This window comes from Rhodofomes roseus (assembly GCF_022264815.1).
Source record: "Rhodofomes roseus strain CIRM-BRFM 1785 chromosome Unknown C8Q71scaffold_5, whole genome shotgun sequence".
In the NCBI taxonomy this organism is placed as follows: Eukaryota; Fungi; Basidiomycota; class Agaricomycetes; order Polyporales; family Fomitopsidaceae; genus Rhodofomes; species Rhodofomes roseus.
The window spans coordinates 1,517,405-1,530,244 of NW_025952961.1; the positions used below are offsets into that span (position 1 = coordinate 1,517,405).

General features: G+C 55.4%; 7 protein-coding genes across 7 annotated transcripts; 3 read left to right on the forward strand and 4 right to left on the reverse strand.

The window, feature by feature from the left end:
- The first annotated feature begins 75 nt into the window (after positions 1 to 75).
- On the forward strand, positions 76 to 1,658 carry C8Q71DRAFT_482112 (uncharacterized protein). The gene is made up of 5 exons (XM_047918834.1): positions 76 to 506; positions 559 to 902; positions 958 to 1,190; positions 1,243 to 1,378; positions 1,431 to 1,658. Exons 1-5 carry the CDS (start codon positions 158 to 160, stop codon positions 1,569 to 1,571), a joined length of 1,203 nt encoding a protein of 400 aa, XP_047781858.1. The 5' UTR covers positions 76 to 157; the 3' UTR covers positions 1,572 to 1,658.
- A 245-nt stretch (positions 1,659 to 1,903) lies between these two features.
- Positions 1,904 to 3,750, reverse strand: C8Q71DRAFT_795340 (SAC3/GANP/Nin1/mts3/eIF-3 p25 family-domain-containing protein; the record flags this gene model as incomplete). Its single annotated transcript, XM_047925600.1, has 10 exons — positions 1,904 to 2,120; positions 2,174 to 2,381; positions 2,449 to 2,578; positions 2,631 to 2,699; positions 2,766 to 2,900; positions 2,953 to 3,036; positions 3,088 to 3,349; positions 3,402 to 3,467; positions 3,525 to 3,665; positions 3,719 to 3,750. The coding sequence occupies 10 exons, from the start codon at positions 3,748 to 3,750 to the stop codon at positions 1,904 to 1,906; spliced, it is 1,344 nt and encodes a 447-aa protein (XP_047781859.1).
- A 248-nt stretch (positions 3,751 to 3,998) lies between these two features.
- C8Q71DRAFT_746351 (cytochrome c1, component of the mitochondrial respiratory chain) lies at positions 3,999 to 5,810 on the reverse strand. The gene is made up of 7 exons (XM_047923062.1): positions 5,415 to 5,810; positions 5,305 to 5,358; positions 5,051 to 5,247; positions 4,687 to 4,984; positions 4,483 to 4,630; positions 4,246 to 4,431; positions 3,999 to 4,187 (listed from the first exon to the last, which is right to left on the reverse strand). The coding sequence occupies exons 1-7, from the start codon at positions 5,508 to 5,510 to the stop codon at positions 4,153 to 4,155; spliced, it is 1,014 nt and encodes a 337-aa protein (XP_047781860.1). The 5' UTR covers positions 5,511 to 5,810; the 3' UTR covers positions 3,999 to 4,152.
- A 993-nt stretch (positions 5,811 to 6,803) lies between these two features.
- Positions 6,804 to 7,914, forward strand: C8Q71DRAFT_703106 (polymerase/histidinol phosphatase-like protein; the record flags this gene model as incomplete). Its single annotated transcript, XM_047920297.1, has 3 exons — positions 6,804 to 6,962; positions 7,043 to 7,606; positions 7,666 to 7,914. 3 exons carry the CDS (start codon positions 6,804 to 6,806, stop codon positions 7,912 to 7,914), a joined length of 972 nt encoding a protein of 323 aa, XP_047781861.1.
- Positions 7,915 to 8,008: 94 nt separating this feature from the next.
- C8Q71DRAFT_482172 (uncharacterized protein) lies at positions 8,009 to 9,902 on the forward strand. Its single transcript, XM_047918835.1, has 7 exons — positions 8,009 to 8,245; positions 8,307 to 8,333; positions 8,393 to 8,690; positions 8,747 to 8,920; positions 8,975 to 9,289; positions 9,350 to 9,497; positions 9,553 to 9,902. The coding sequence occupies exons 1-7, from the start codon at positions 8,066 to 8,068 to the stop codon at positions 9,725 to 9,727; spliced, it is 1,317 nt and encodes a 438-aa protein (XP_047781862.1). The 5' UTR covers positions 8,009 to 8,065; the 3' UTR covers positions 9,728 to 9,902.
- Positions 9,903 to 10,449: 547 nt separating this feature from the next.
- C8Q71DRAFT_703093 (velvet factor) lies at positions 10,450 to 10,884 on the reverse strand (the record flags this gene model as incomplete). The annotated part of the gene is made up of 2 exons (XM_047920292.1): positions 10,450 to 10,696; positions 10,745 to 10,884. Coding segments are annotated over 2 exons (387 nt in total), but the record flags the coding sequence as incomplete, so codon positions are not given.
- A 915-nt stretch (positions 10,885 to 11,799) lies between these two features.
- C8Q71DRAFT_746372 (Tim17-domain-containing protein) lies at positions 11,800 to 12,829 on the reverse strand. Its single transcript, XM_047923063.1, has 4 exons — positions 12,481 to 12,829; positions 12,192 to 12,335; positions 12,024 to 12,134; positions 11,800 to 11,973 (listed from the first exon to the last, which is right to left on the reverse strand). The coding sequence occupies exons 1-4, from the start codon at positions 12,770 to 12,772 to the stop codon at positions 11,891 to 11,893; spliced, it is 630 nt and encodes a 209-aa protein (XP_047781864.1). The 5' UTR covers positions 12,773 to 12,829; the 3' UTR covers positions 11,800 to 11,890.
- Positions 12,830 to 12,840: the final 11 nt, after the last annotated feature.

The window sequence follows — 12,840 nt, forward strand, 5'->3', positions numbered from 1 at the left end:
TGCCAGTGCCACGACCGAGTGACCAGAATATTCAATACAGAACAGACGCGCGGCGGCAGGACGACGCGCTGTTGACGCGCTGTTTGGCTGCTCGATCATATATCTTTCCGCCGACCTCCATCTCCGCTTCAGCTTCGAGCACATCGGTTGCATACACATGCCTCTCATCGGACCTACGCAAAACCGCCAAGGGGGCACGAAGAAGGGCGGTGCCCGCCGCGCAGACAACAACCGCATTTACGCTCATCCACTACCAGTCACTTTCGAGAAGTCGCAGTCATGGGCGAATCACATCCTTGGCCTCTTCGGAGTCTCGGGGACCAGGGTGCTCAATCCGCATTGTACAGGCATATATGACCCAGATACGCGGTCTGTCTGGGTGGTCGACTCGAAGGATGCGATGATCCTCTGGAGGCGAGGTTTCTTTGGCAAGGGTGATTTGTCTCGGAGCGAACCTTCGTGGAGGACGAGGCAGATCAGCGCCAAGAGAGCTGCTGCGGGCAAATGTAAGACGCCTTCTCTCTTGAATAACGCAGTCGGCCTGACTTCTTCATCCAGTCATGACTGCAGAAGAGATCAGAGAAAAGCGCAGGGCTGAACGAAAACAGTTTAAACTTGACCGTGCCGCTGCAATCGCACAAGCCGCGGCGGAGGCAGAGGCCGCCTTCGCTGAAGGCCGCGAAGCAAAGTCCTCCGTCATCATTCCTTCCGGTGCAACCTGGAAACCACAACAATCCGTTCCGGACGAGTCACCCAGTCCCTCTCCTACGCCCGATGCAGAGCAGACTCCGGAATTTGACGAGGATTCCGTGCCAGATCTGGAGCATATGCAGCTCACTCTTCAGGAGGCGTTCTTCCTAGCCTGGAACCTAGACTGTTTGACCATCATTGACCCAACAACGGTATCTACATGTTGCCATGAATATATTTTCTTCGCCGCTGAAGTTGGGCCCATAGTCTGGACCAATGACCCTAAAGCACATATGGACGGCATTCCAACAAGTACACGGTATCCCCCACATACCTAGTGTTATGCCCGAGATATACGCAAACCGTTTCGACAACCCGTTCCTTGTGAACTACGCTGCATATCACTACTACCGATCCCTCGGATGGGTAATCAAGGGCGGCATCAAGTTCTGCGTGGACCTGCTCCTGTACAAGCGTGGCCCAGTGTTCCATCATGCTGAGTACGTATGCCATGCCTGATGAAGGGACACAAGGAGCTAACGGGTCGTATAGATTTGCGATTGTCGTGATTCCCGTCTATGAGGATCCCGCAGATCAAGAAACGTCGCCTTTCGAGCTTGCGAATTCTCAACCTTTCTCCTGGACGTGGCTCAGCACGGTGAATCGCGTCAACTCGCAAGTACAGAAGGTATGCAAGGCCGCTGTGGTTCTGCGCCGGGAATGCTGATGATGTTCTGCAGACCCTTATATTGACCTACGTGACCATTCCTGCGCGGTCGCGGGTCTCCCAAGAGCTCCTGTCCTCTCCAGCATGTCTCGCACACTACACTGTCAGGGAAGTGGTACTGCGACGATTCATTCCGGCACGCATGCGCGACTAGGCTTGATAGTGCGAGAGATGTATTGCAAGTGACACGATAGGCAGAAATACAAACAGGAAGCGAAACCTACACTCTATCCACCGCTACTGCAATACGCGATATGACGCCATCAGTCTCGAGTCGCCTCCTGTGCGGGCCGACCACGCTACGACGGAAGCGTACGATGGATGTAGAACCTTGCCTTGATGGGGAGAGTCCGGATGCTGAGCGTGGCCGTGGGGAGGGTTGGGTGAGTTATGATATAAGGATAGATGCGGAGGAACGAAGAGCTGCAATGTGACGGAGGGACCGGAAGCTGGTGCGAGACGGGCGATGAATGGGAATAGTGCGCCTTATACCGCGCCCTTGATCTGTACTTTTCGGTACTTCTCCTCGAGCACCTGTACGAGAGGAGCGCCCGCCGGCTTGCAATCCAGGATCTTCTCCGCGTCCGGGGCATTCGGATTTGTGAAAAGACCTGCTTTGTGCTCCGTGAGGAAGTCGCAGGCCTGTGCCAGACCGTCGAATGCCAACTCGTTCTGGATAAATGACAAGGGTAGTGTTCGATACCTACGCATGTGCGGTCAGTAAATGGTCAAACGAGGATGCATGACAAGACTAACGCTTTCGTCATGACTATGAGGGCGCGTGTCCGCTCTCGATCGATGAAGTGGTCCATAATGTATGCACCCATGTTGGGTGCGTTAAGGTATAGATCGAACAGCCTGTGATAGTTCCCCATCGCCAAAGCCCTCTGCACATCCAAAGCATGCCGCACTGCCGGGTCGACTTTCTGTTTGTCGGTTAGCTGACCTACGTATAGATTCAAATCTAAAGATATGTCACGCTCGAAGTTAGAGAATGATCTTCGAGCGGTGAGACAAACACTGGAACGTACCACTTCTATTGCGCCCATGGAGGAGCATCAGGATGCGATATGCGGTGAACTCTTCCACCTTCCCCGGGATGCCGAGTTCATACAGATTACGCAGCATGGCCTGACACTGGTTATATTCTACCATGTCGCCCTGACCGCGCCCTATCAACCATAACATCATACAGATCTATAACGCCACGTACCACTTCTAGAGCCATGCGTGCATGTATTTCGTAGACCGTTACGGTAAACTCATTCTTGACTCTTTGGACCTGCAGAATCATGTAAGTCGACACCTGCAATCAGGTGCCCGGGCTACGTGGGGCGCCACCACTCACAGTGAGGTCCTGTCTGAGACTCTTGAATTGGCTGCATATCCAATTGTAGTTGGCCTTCTCGCGCCAACGCTTCTTCAGCTGGGCGAGAGTCTCTTGAAGAATGGGGTATGGGCGGATCTGCTCCGGTTTGGGCTCCTGGATGTGGAGAACGAATCAATCTGGGATGTGCATGGAACATGACAAGCACACTCGCTGAAGTCAAGCGCAGATAGTCCTTGAAGATCTCTTTCGAGGTGCCAACGATGGTGTGCTTGTCCCAGTTCGGTACATTCTGGAGACATGTCTAGCATAAGTCACACCAATATAGGAGAACACTACGTACAACGTTCATTTCTGGGGCATCCCCGTCAAATGAAGGAGTCGCGGATCGATTTCCAAAGACATGAGAGTATGGAGAATGTGCATGACCTGTCTGACCATGGAGGCCCTTCTGTCGTTCGAGGTCGTGTTCCCGTTGGAAGCGAGCAGCTCTGCGGTTCAGTGCGGCGACATCATTAGTGTCAAACGAGCTCGACGATGGTGGCTTGTTGTTGAATGTCTTCTTGACTTTCTTGGTGGTTGTAGTCGACAGGTGTGTCTCATTCCTACGCGGACGTCCATGGATCGTGCAGTGCAGTATGACTTAGAACAACTCACAGTTTACGCTTGAGACTGCTGAGAGAATTGAGAGAATTGAGAGTGGGAGGGGGCTTTGGCATAAGGCTCAAGGCGATCGGTGCTGCGTCAGGTAAGGCAATGGATCGCACGCGTGCAACACACCTTTGCAATTGCACACCTCCCCAGTCCGTGGTCCACAAGGTCTTGTTCACGAAAGCATCAGCAATTACCTGTCTAAGCTCAGCTTGAGCTTCTTCCCGATTGGTATCCGTCATCTGGCCTAGGCATTTCGCGACCCATTCTCTGCAGAGATGATGAGTGAGCCTTCGCACGACGGGCGCAGGGTGGAGATTCACTTGAGAGGTGGTGGCCAACTTTCCGAAGACATCTTGCGACAAGACTGTGTAGAGTCGTGTCAGAAACTAGAGGCGGCAAGCGTGAAGGAGCTGTGGTCGCTGTGTGTGCTGCTGTTCGGCGTATCGCAGAGATGAGAGACGGTGTGTAGAGCCTGAGGCAGGTCTCGGCGAGGACTGGTCGCAGTTGCCAAATCGGGACTTCTCACGGCCGCCGTTGTGTAATCCGGACGCCTCACATGGCCCGTCATCGCGAGAAGGCGAAGGCAACGGCCAACGACGATAAATAGACGGCAGGCGAGGATGATCTCTTCACGCCCCTCTCTCATTTCATTACAGGACGCAGCGACAGCGACCGGAAAGACTACTCTCGATTGAGAATACTATTTACTTCATGAATAATGTTCCCCAATCATAGCTCTATGTCTAGTCCGCTGCTAGTGGGTCGACTTGTCCGCGGGAGGGTTGTAAACTATAGGACACAGGTGAGCGCCGATCCCCTCGTCCGTGTGCAGACAAAGTCAACTCACTGATCTTCCTCGACTTGATAACGGACCACTTGAAGCGCTTGACATACAAGCTCATTGCGGTCAGTGCAGAGAAGAGGATGACCGCCTTCAGGCCAAACTGCTTCCGCTCGTCGTGCTCAGGCTCCGCAGCCCAGTTCAAGAACGTGACAACATCCTTGGCCATCTGCGAAGTCGTGGCAGGGGTTTCTGGTCGTCGCTGTTAGTCTACGTTCTCGTCGGAAGGACTGCCACTCTCACCATCATCGTACTCAACAAGGCCATCGAACAAGACTCGCGCCATTGAGATGGCGTTGCCGGGGAAGTACGGGTTGTAGTTCATGCCCTCACGGATCTCGAAGCCAGCCGGGGGATCTCTGTAACCAGTGAGAAGAGAGAAGATGTAGTCCTGTATCATGGTGTGAGTCCATCTATTTCACTCCGTTCTCATTGGAGTGTACACACCGCAGCGCCGTGACGAGCCTTGACAATCAAGCTCAAGTCCGGTGGCAGGGCACCACCGTTGCCGGCACGAGCAGCCTCTTCATTGGCGTACGGAGGGGGCATGTAGTCAGAGAGCTTTCCCGGCCTCTTGAACATCTCGCCCTGGTCATCCGGGCCATCGTCGTACTCGATCTCCTCAGCCATGGCCTTCACCTCATCCGCGGTATGGGAGACGCCGACCAAGTTGCGCCAGGCAATGCGGTCCAGCGAGTGGCAAGCAGCACAGACCTCGCGGTAGACCTGGTACCCTCGGCGGATGCTAGGGTGCGGGACAGGACGTTAGCGCGTTTACCGAGGTCCGGAGGGGCGGAGTTAGAGGACTGACCTGGCATGGTCGAAGGAGTCTAGCAAGCCCGAATGCGACCAGGGATAGTGAGGGGGGTGGAGACCATCGTCAGCGGCCGAGTTTGCATGCACCTCACCGACAAAGGGAAGGGTGCCGTAAAGGCTTGTGTACCATGCGATCGAGCCGGCCGTGAAAAGTGTCACAGAAGCTAGGGTTGCGCGCGAGTTAATGAAGGACTATGTCCGAACAATGAGCACCACCTCGGGATGTTGTGAGGCCAACACAGGACATACCTCAAAAGCAGAAGAAGCAGACGAGCCCGAGCTCGTCGACGCAAACCGAGCGCGCTGGTTGATACGTGACGTTGAGCCGGGGGCACCGGGGCGTGGACGGATGTACTCACCGCTGCAAAACGCGCGTTTGAGGTGAAGCTAGCAGAACGGGGGCCTGCGACGGAACCGACGTTCCTCAGCGCACCCGCAGGGAGCCTGGACAGCATTTTGGCGGAGGACGGTCAATGACGGGGATTTGAGACGACGACGAGCAGGAGGTGACCGTATAGGTATCACGCGTCACACACGTCACATCCGGGGGAACACGCTTCCGTTGCCGACTCGTTCCGACCTATCATGTCGCGGGAATTTGCCCCGACCCGTCTCCACCAGGACACCGGCCGGACCGTCCACGACCAGCGGTGGACACCGAGGGACACCGTCTAGTGGACTCTGGCAAGCACTCGTCCCCGCGGGCCAAGCCACGCTCAATTCTTTCTACGGGCTGACGCAACGGCACTCAAAGCGAAACAGTCACATTTTGGCTTGTAGCCATGTATTATGCGCTGTAGTAGACTCGAGTCACGCGAAACGAATACATAGCGGTAAGATCGCAGAAAGACCGAGAAAGACCTGATATACAGATATGAAATGGGAACCACGCCACGGCCGAGGTGGAGGGGTATGAAGGAATCGCCGGTCATGAACTTCGCCAATCAATGGCCCAGAGAAGTATCCATCGTCAAGTCATAGACCGTCTAGAGTAGGCAGTCGCATAGGAGCTCTGTGGAAAGAGAGCGATGAGTCTGGTTTGCAAGCCGTGCGAGCGATCATGACACGCACCTTCAGCACAGCAACACAAGCATGCTCCGGCTAGACAGGCGCAACAACCATCTCCTCCTCCACCCTTCTGCTGAGGCTGTTGTCTGTAGCCCCGATCGACACGTCAGGAGACACAAGACTGTCTTGCGACTAGGGACTTACACATAGACGGTCTGGGGCTGCGGTTGAGGCTGGTACTGCCCGCCGTAGGGCTGGCCATATCCACCGTACGCCTGCTGTGGCTGTTGGGGATAATAACCACCCTGGCCGGATGGAGGACCTGGGTGTGGTGAGTACGGTCAGTGAATTGAACAGCGAACAAATGCAGGGGTGTTGGACGGACCTTGGGGAGGGTAGTACTGGCCTTGGCCTTGGCCCTGGTTGTAGTAATCCCTGTTAGACATACCTGGAAGCAGATGAGGTGCGGGAGAGAGAGACGGACGCCCAGGGCGGGCTGTTGTTTTATGTCGGTCGGCCGGCGCGTGAGAGACTGCGCGGACACGTGCAGGCGCCCACACTCACTGGCAGTACAACCGCGGCCGCAGCTGTAGCCTCGTTCACTTTGCCCTTGACACAGCCCTGCCGCGGGTTCGACACAGCCATCTCACACTACCCTTGCTGCTTGCCCACCAGCATCCTAGTATGTCCTTCAGCGATAAGCAGTGCCCCCGGCTGACTCTGTCCAGGCTGTCTCACCGATGCCCTACAGCCACCACTCGCATTCCGGACAGTTCTGCAGACATGCGGCCGGCACGCTGGAGGACGTAGTGCGCGAGGCAATACGACAAGGCTTCGAGGTCTATGGCTTGACCGAGCATGTCCCTCGCTACCGCCTGGCAGACTTGTATCCCGAAGAGGTAAATTCGCATCCGTTTCTGCCAATCACGTTGCCCAACGCATTGCCGTCTGCTGCTTTTTCGGTCTCTGGCATGTGAAGGAGGGCATGTCTCTCGATGCGCTGGCGACACAGTTCGATGCCTTCCTGACCGAAGCCCACCGGCTCAAGGCGCAATATGCGGGCGACATAACGCTACTGGTGGGGTTGGAGACAGAGTTCATCATGGAAGAAGATGTCGCACACCTGGAAACACTTCTCAGCAAATGTCAGGGACGAATAGAATATCTGGTTGGATCCGTCCATCATGCCAACGCGATTCCCATCGACTTCGACGTCGCCACGTTTGGGAAGGCTCTCGACAGCTTCGACCTGTCCCCGACCTCAGGCGGAGATGGCGATCAAAAGCGAATGGAAGCACTGCTCTGCTCATACTTCGATGCTCAGTATGAGGTCCTGAGACATTTCCATCCGGAGGTAGTAGGGCACGTCGATCTATGCCGGCTCTACAACCCCACTCTGCAGTTCGGGGACTACGGAGCAGCATGGGAAAAGCTAGAACGAAACGTCAAATATGCCACAAATTATGGCGCGCTGTTCGAGTTGAACGCCGCAGCATTGAGGAAAGGTTGGGAGGCTTCCTACCCTGGTGAAGACGTGGCACAGGTGAGTCCTCGCCGTTGTCATCCAGTGTGCTTCTCTGAAACATCCAATAATCATCACAGCTCATCCTCAAGCATGGCGGACGCTTCGCCCTGTCGGATGACAGCCATGGGCCACATGCAGTCGGTTTGAATTACGATCGCATGGCTCGGTATGTCCAACGACTGGGGCTAGACGAGCTGTGGGTGCTTGAGCGGTCCGAGAGTGCCAATGTGGGAGGCCGGTTTGTCCAGCCGCGCAAGGTGGATGGGAAGTGGTGGGAGCATCCGTTCTGGAAGACGCGTGGGGTCGAGCTCGGACCAACAGCGTGAGCGAGTGTGCGCGGTTGTGGTCGTACATACCGTAGATCGTTGAGTAGAATCGATATTCATTCGCGTGATCGATCAGTCAAATACCGCCCTGAGTCTGAGACGATCGCTCAAACCAGCCAGCAGCCTCGACTCGCCACACATCTCCGCCACCATGAACTTCGGAAAGCCACTCACTCCCGAACAGACTGCGGCCTACCTCCGCACCCTCCCCGCCATCCGCGAGCGATGCGGTCGTGTGCATGCCCTCGCGAAGGAGGACAAGCTCGAGTACTTCACATACCATCCTGAGAAGGAGGCGGATGTGGCGGCGTTCTGTGTGGACATCATGAAGGTGCGCTTGACCGGACGACCATGGCGGCGCTTCTGCTTATCCCGCAATCGCACAATGTTAGCGTGACTTTGGGAACAACTTCGCCTCAGTGAGTAGATTCGCGAATGCTCGTCTGTCTCCTATTCACTCTGACTCGGCACCCTGTAGATCCCGCCTCACGGTCGATGGCGGCACCTAGATGCAGGTCGACCCCGTGTGGAGCCCCTCATCAGTAAGTGGAAGGCGTCGGCAAGTCCTCCCGATGACAAGGAGATCACCAAGCGACTCCTTGACCTGTTCCTCGTATCTGTCCTCCTCGACGCTGGCGCCGGGAACAGCTGGACCTACCATGAATCCGAGTCCGGTCTGAAGTTCTCCAGATCTGAAGGTCTCGGGGTCGCCAGTATCAACATGTTTGAGGAGGGATTCTTCTCCTCGGATAGCCAGAACCCGCACAGAGTTGATGGTATGCATCCTCGTGATACAGACCTTCTACTGCATCTAATCGTTTGAACCGGTCAGCGGAGGGCTTGTCGCGCATCACCCCAGAGCAAACTGCTTCTGCTATGCAAGTGAGCTCAGGCAACCCGATGGTAGGTCTGAAAGGCCGCTCGTCGTTACTTGTCAACCTCGCCGACGCTCTACGAGCAAATTCAACATATTTCGGAAGCAGTGCGAGGCCAGGGAACATTCTCGGTCAGTGCGACCTGTTCAATGCACTAGACGTACGCCAATATGACATCCCTCTAGACTTCCTCGAGTCCGAGTCGAAGCCAGAGGGGCCAACGCGGAAAGTGCACATCTTCTCTTTGTGGTCGGCTCTCATCGAAGGCCTTGCGCCGATCTGGCCCAAGACGCGGACATCGCTGGGTGGTGTCTCACTGGGCGACGTATGGCCCTGTGACGCGCTCAAGTCGACGGCGGTGGCGGAGGGAGACGAGCTCGTACCATTCCACAAGCTTACTGGGTGGATCACATATAGCCTTGTTGAGCCCATCCAAAAGGTCCTAGGTTGGAAGATCGAAGGCATCGAGCACATGACAGGGCTGCCTGAGTATCGGAACGGTGCGTGACGTCGATGCCGGGCGTGCTAATTGAGCTCATCGCCATTCCATGCTTCGGTAGGCGGCTTGCTCGTTGATCTCGGCGTGCTGCAACTGAAGCCGGGCGCTCTGCCCTCCTCGTTCTATCCTGATGCTAGTTCTGGCATTCCCAAGCTGCCGCCTTCTCACCCAGCCATCGTTGAATGGCGTGCCATGACCGTCATTGAACTGTATGAAGTCCGAATTATCTTGGAGGAGCACGCGCTGATGCTAGCCCACTTGCAGTGACCGAATAGCTGATGCTATCCGCCAGAACCTTAGCCTGAGCCTGGCTGAGCTGTCGCTCGCGCAGGTTTTGGAGAGCGCGACGTGGAAGGGCGGGCGCGAGATCGCGAAGCAGAAGCGGCCCGCCACGGGCGGTCCGCCGATTGATATCGAAAGCGACGGTACGGTGTTTTGAAGCGGCTCGAGAACATGGTCGGGCAACAAGAGCATTACTCTGCTATAATGCAACTCGTAGGGTTCTAGACAGTCGGAGCTGTATGCGACCCTCGGTAAATCTGTGGTAATTATTGTATAGATGTGACGGCGACATCATCAACTCTTTTTATCGATACAAATCGACTACGTTGGACATACGTAGTAAGCAAAATGGTCGTTACTAATACACAGGGGTGGAGAACGAAGGATGTATCACGGCATATGAGGAAGCTAATACAGAAGGCGGCGACGAACAAACGAAGAGACTCCCGCTCCCTGGTCTATGGCTGCAGCGTTCCATAGGAGCACAAGACACCGACATCAGTACGCTATCGTGACTGTATTCGAAATGTACGCACCGTAGGAATAGCGCTTGCGACGATCAACCTCTGTAAGAGGAAGACGGGGGCGCTGAGAAGGCATACATGCGGGCACCCTGTTGCAGAAAATATTGCGTCAACGGCGTTTGAGCTGGGTGGAAAAGAACACATTCCGGAGTAGCTATGAGTTTCAGTCTCCTGACAGACATTGACATGCTGCCTACCAGGCGCAGTGTATCCTTCCCGCGGGAGCACGTCGAATGGCAGGGACCGAGCGTGCGCCAGAGCCACACCAGCTCTCTGGCTGCTCATGAACTCGGGTAAATCCGCTCTGCTATAGGCGTCAATGTCGATAGGCGTAGTGGACGGAGAAACGTGCCATTCACCTTGGTATTCTGAGGAGCGTTACGCAAAGCTGGTATTGACCCTGTCTGCGCACGCTGACATCGGGGAACAGAAAATATACCCCCTGCCGCCCTTGGAGATTGCGTAGTATGTGCGGAGAAGAGACGAGATTCCCGTAGAGCAGCCGTGGGGCGCTCGTATGTCCCGACGGAGCCTCAGCTGGTACGGCGTCGTAAGTAGATAGGATGGAGACTTGCGCCACAAGGAATGAAAGATCGGGATCACTTCAGGCGACTCAGTCATGCGTTCGACGAATATTGCAGGGGACTCACTCGACTATTTCTGCGTCAGAGTGATCTGGCACCACAAGCCGGGCGATCAACGGTGGTGCCAATGGTAGACGGGTGAGAGTTGCGTCTCCGAATTCAGCCGTTTTCACAGGATGTTGTACTATCTCGATAGAGTAAGATCTGCCTATGTCAGCGAGCGTATGTACTCTATGAGACTTGACATACTTTGAATTACTACATGGTCCCGAAGATGCAGTTTTCGGAGTCGCCTGGCTAGTCGAGTATGGTTGCGTACGGTGGCTGCTTCGTTGAGAAGCACTTTTACTGGTTCGGATTGGGTTGCAGCTGGCCTGGGAGGCTCGAAGGCTGGCCTGTGCAGATATGACCGGCTTCTTGTCGTCTGCAGGAGTGTTGCGGCGCCCAGTTACAGGGGAAGTTTGAACACCTGAACCTGCGCATGCTGCCTTGTCCTGGAGCAATGCTGACTCCCAAAAGACAAACACCGTCGGTGAGCCCCCTATTTACACGTGTATGTTGGCTGACGAGGACTGACAAGACCTTGATGGCTACGTACCTTCGCCATTCACAGATATGTGGACCGATCCCCGTAGCGAGCGACATAGACGGAGACCTCCATGCCTACGTGTGCTTTGCCGGCCATGCTGCGTCAAGGTAGCCGCGGTAGGAAATATAAGGCGAAAAAATGCGGACTCTTCTGTCAATTCTGTCAAAATGTTTGGCGGCTTGTCTGATATCACTGTTTCGGTAGAGGATGACGCTAGACATATGGTCATATTCTGGAGCATAATTCATCCCCTGGTCGCGACGGCAACGAGAGGAGCGAGGAGCGGACTGGGGGGCACAACAGCGAGATTCAACAGATCCCTAGGTTCGGCACGGAGGTCGCACGAACGGATGGCAAGACAATAACAGCGTGAGCCGCGTGGCATAAATACCCAGAGGATGGGAAGCGCAGAGAGCTCCTTTGGGCATTGACGCACAACCCAAGTCGGCCCCCAGGACTCAGAAAACGCGGCGGCATCGCAGTCAACGGCGCCGGATCGACCGTACGTCAGGCGTGAACTGGGCTGCTCGAGCTTAAGGGGACAATCGCAAGTGATGCGGATCGGATCTGAGCGGTGAACTCACAGATGGTAATTAGGTATATTAGACGTGTAAGTACTAGGTTCAGACACTGCGCTTGACGTAACTCCAGAGGCCCGCAGACGAAGCAACCAGGGTCGCTGCTGCCAAGGCGGGGCGGACGCCAGCTAAAGGACAAAATGAGTTTCCATAGATTTCAGAGGCTTCATATACCTACCTGTTGACTTGTACAGTGCACCTGTCAGCGCGCCAGCTGCCATGCTGCCCAACGTGTCATGTTGGCCTCGCACATGGTCAATTGTCGAGTTGAGGGTGTTGTAGACAAGTGCTGCAGGATAGGATGGATGAGAACAAAAAGTAAGACCAAATAGGAAAGGTGACTAACCGAGGACACCCGCCGAGTTGCCAATGAAGGTACCGCGCCGGGTTACGGAGTTTAGGACGCTGTTGACACGCAGCCTCGCGTTTGAGACTGCTAGGGGTCTTCGAGCGCCTTCACGCAAGCCCCACACACCGCCCAAGGCGAGACCTGAGAGAAAGTGCGGTCAGCATGTGATGGTGCAAAGACAATAAGGAGGTCGTCCAAGATGGTATGTAGCATGAGCCGGGAGTTCGGAAGGGCCACGAGTGTCGAAGAAGACATGGGGAAGGCCGCAGCATGGCAGGACACGCACCGGAAAGATACATCGTCCCGGTACCATAACATAGGTCATCACTCCAACCCCTTGATGGAATTGCCGTGCCCGAGCCCGGAAGGTCGCTTGTCTTGTCATCCTCCAAGAGTAGATAGTCTAATTTGTCCTCTATAGCAGCCAACGGGTGCAGTTTTGTGGGATCGTATGAGCCGAGTAGGACGTCAGCAGCGGTGACCGGGCTGTCTGCCGAGGATGTCCCCTCCGGATGGGAGAAGCTGGCATTGCGCAGCACTGAGGTAGGATCCTGACTAGAGCTACTTGATGGGTCCATGGGGACGGCGGAGGGGTTGTGGACGGAAGACGGAACGTCGAGGTCGCTGGCAGAGGCTGCAGCATCGG

Excerpts from the sequence above, each read along its gene's own strand:
- C8Q71DRAFT_482112 (XM_047918834.1), top strand. The coding sequence starts at position 158 with ATGCCTCTCATCGGACCTACGCAAAACCGCCAAGGGGGCACGAAGAAG. Across the intron at positions 903-957 it reads CCATCATTGACCCAACAACG|TCTGGACCAATGACCCTAAA; the intron begins GTATCTACATGT and ends TTGGGCCCATAG. Across the intron at positions 1,379-1,430 it reads TCAACTCGCAAGTACAGAAG|ACCCTTATATTGACCTACGT; the intron begins GTATGCAAGGCC and ends GATGTTCTGCAG.
- C8Q71DRAFT_746351 (XM_047923062.1), bottom strand. The coding sequence starts at position 5,510 with ATGCTGTCCAGGCTCCCTGCGGGTGCGCTGAGGAACGTCGGTTCCGTC. Across the intron at positions 4,985-5,050 it reads GACTCCTTCGACCATGCCAG|CATCCGCCGAGGGTACCAGG; the intron begins GTCAGTCCTCTA and ends CCCGCACCCTAG. Across the intron at positions 4,432-4,482 it reads CCTTGTTGAGTACGATGATG|AAACCCCTGCCACGACTTCG; the intron begins GTGAGAGTGGCA and ends AGCGACGACCAG.
- C8Q71DRAFT_482172 (XM_047918835.1), top strand. The coding sequence starts at position 8,066 with ATGAACTTCGGAAAGCCACTCACTCCCGAACAGACTGCGGCCTACCTC. Across the intron at positions 8,246-8,306 it reads TCTGTGTGGACATCATGAAG|CGTGACTTTGGGAACAACTT; the intron begins GTGCGCTTGACC and ends GCACAATGTTAG. Across the intron at positions 9,498-9,552 it reads GCCATGACCGTCATTGAACT|TGACCGAATAGCTGATGCTA; the intron begins GTATGAAGTCCG and ends GCCCACTTGCAG.
- C8Q71DRAFT_746372 (XM_047923063.1), bottom strand. The coding sequence starts at position 12,772 with ATGGACCCATCAAGTAGCTCTAGTCAGGATCCTACCTCAGTGCTGCGC. Across the intron at positions 12,135-12,191 it reads CAACTCGGCGGGTGTCCTCG|CACTTGTCTACAACACCCTC; the intron begins GTTAGTCACCTT and ends CCTATCCTGCAG. Across the intron at positions 11,974-12,023 it reads TGCACTGTACAAGTCAACAG|CTGGCGTCCGCCCCGCCTTG; the intron begins GTAGGTATATGA and ends TTTGTCCTTTAG.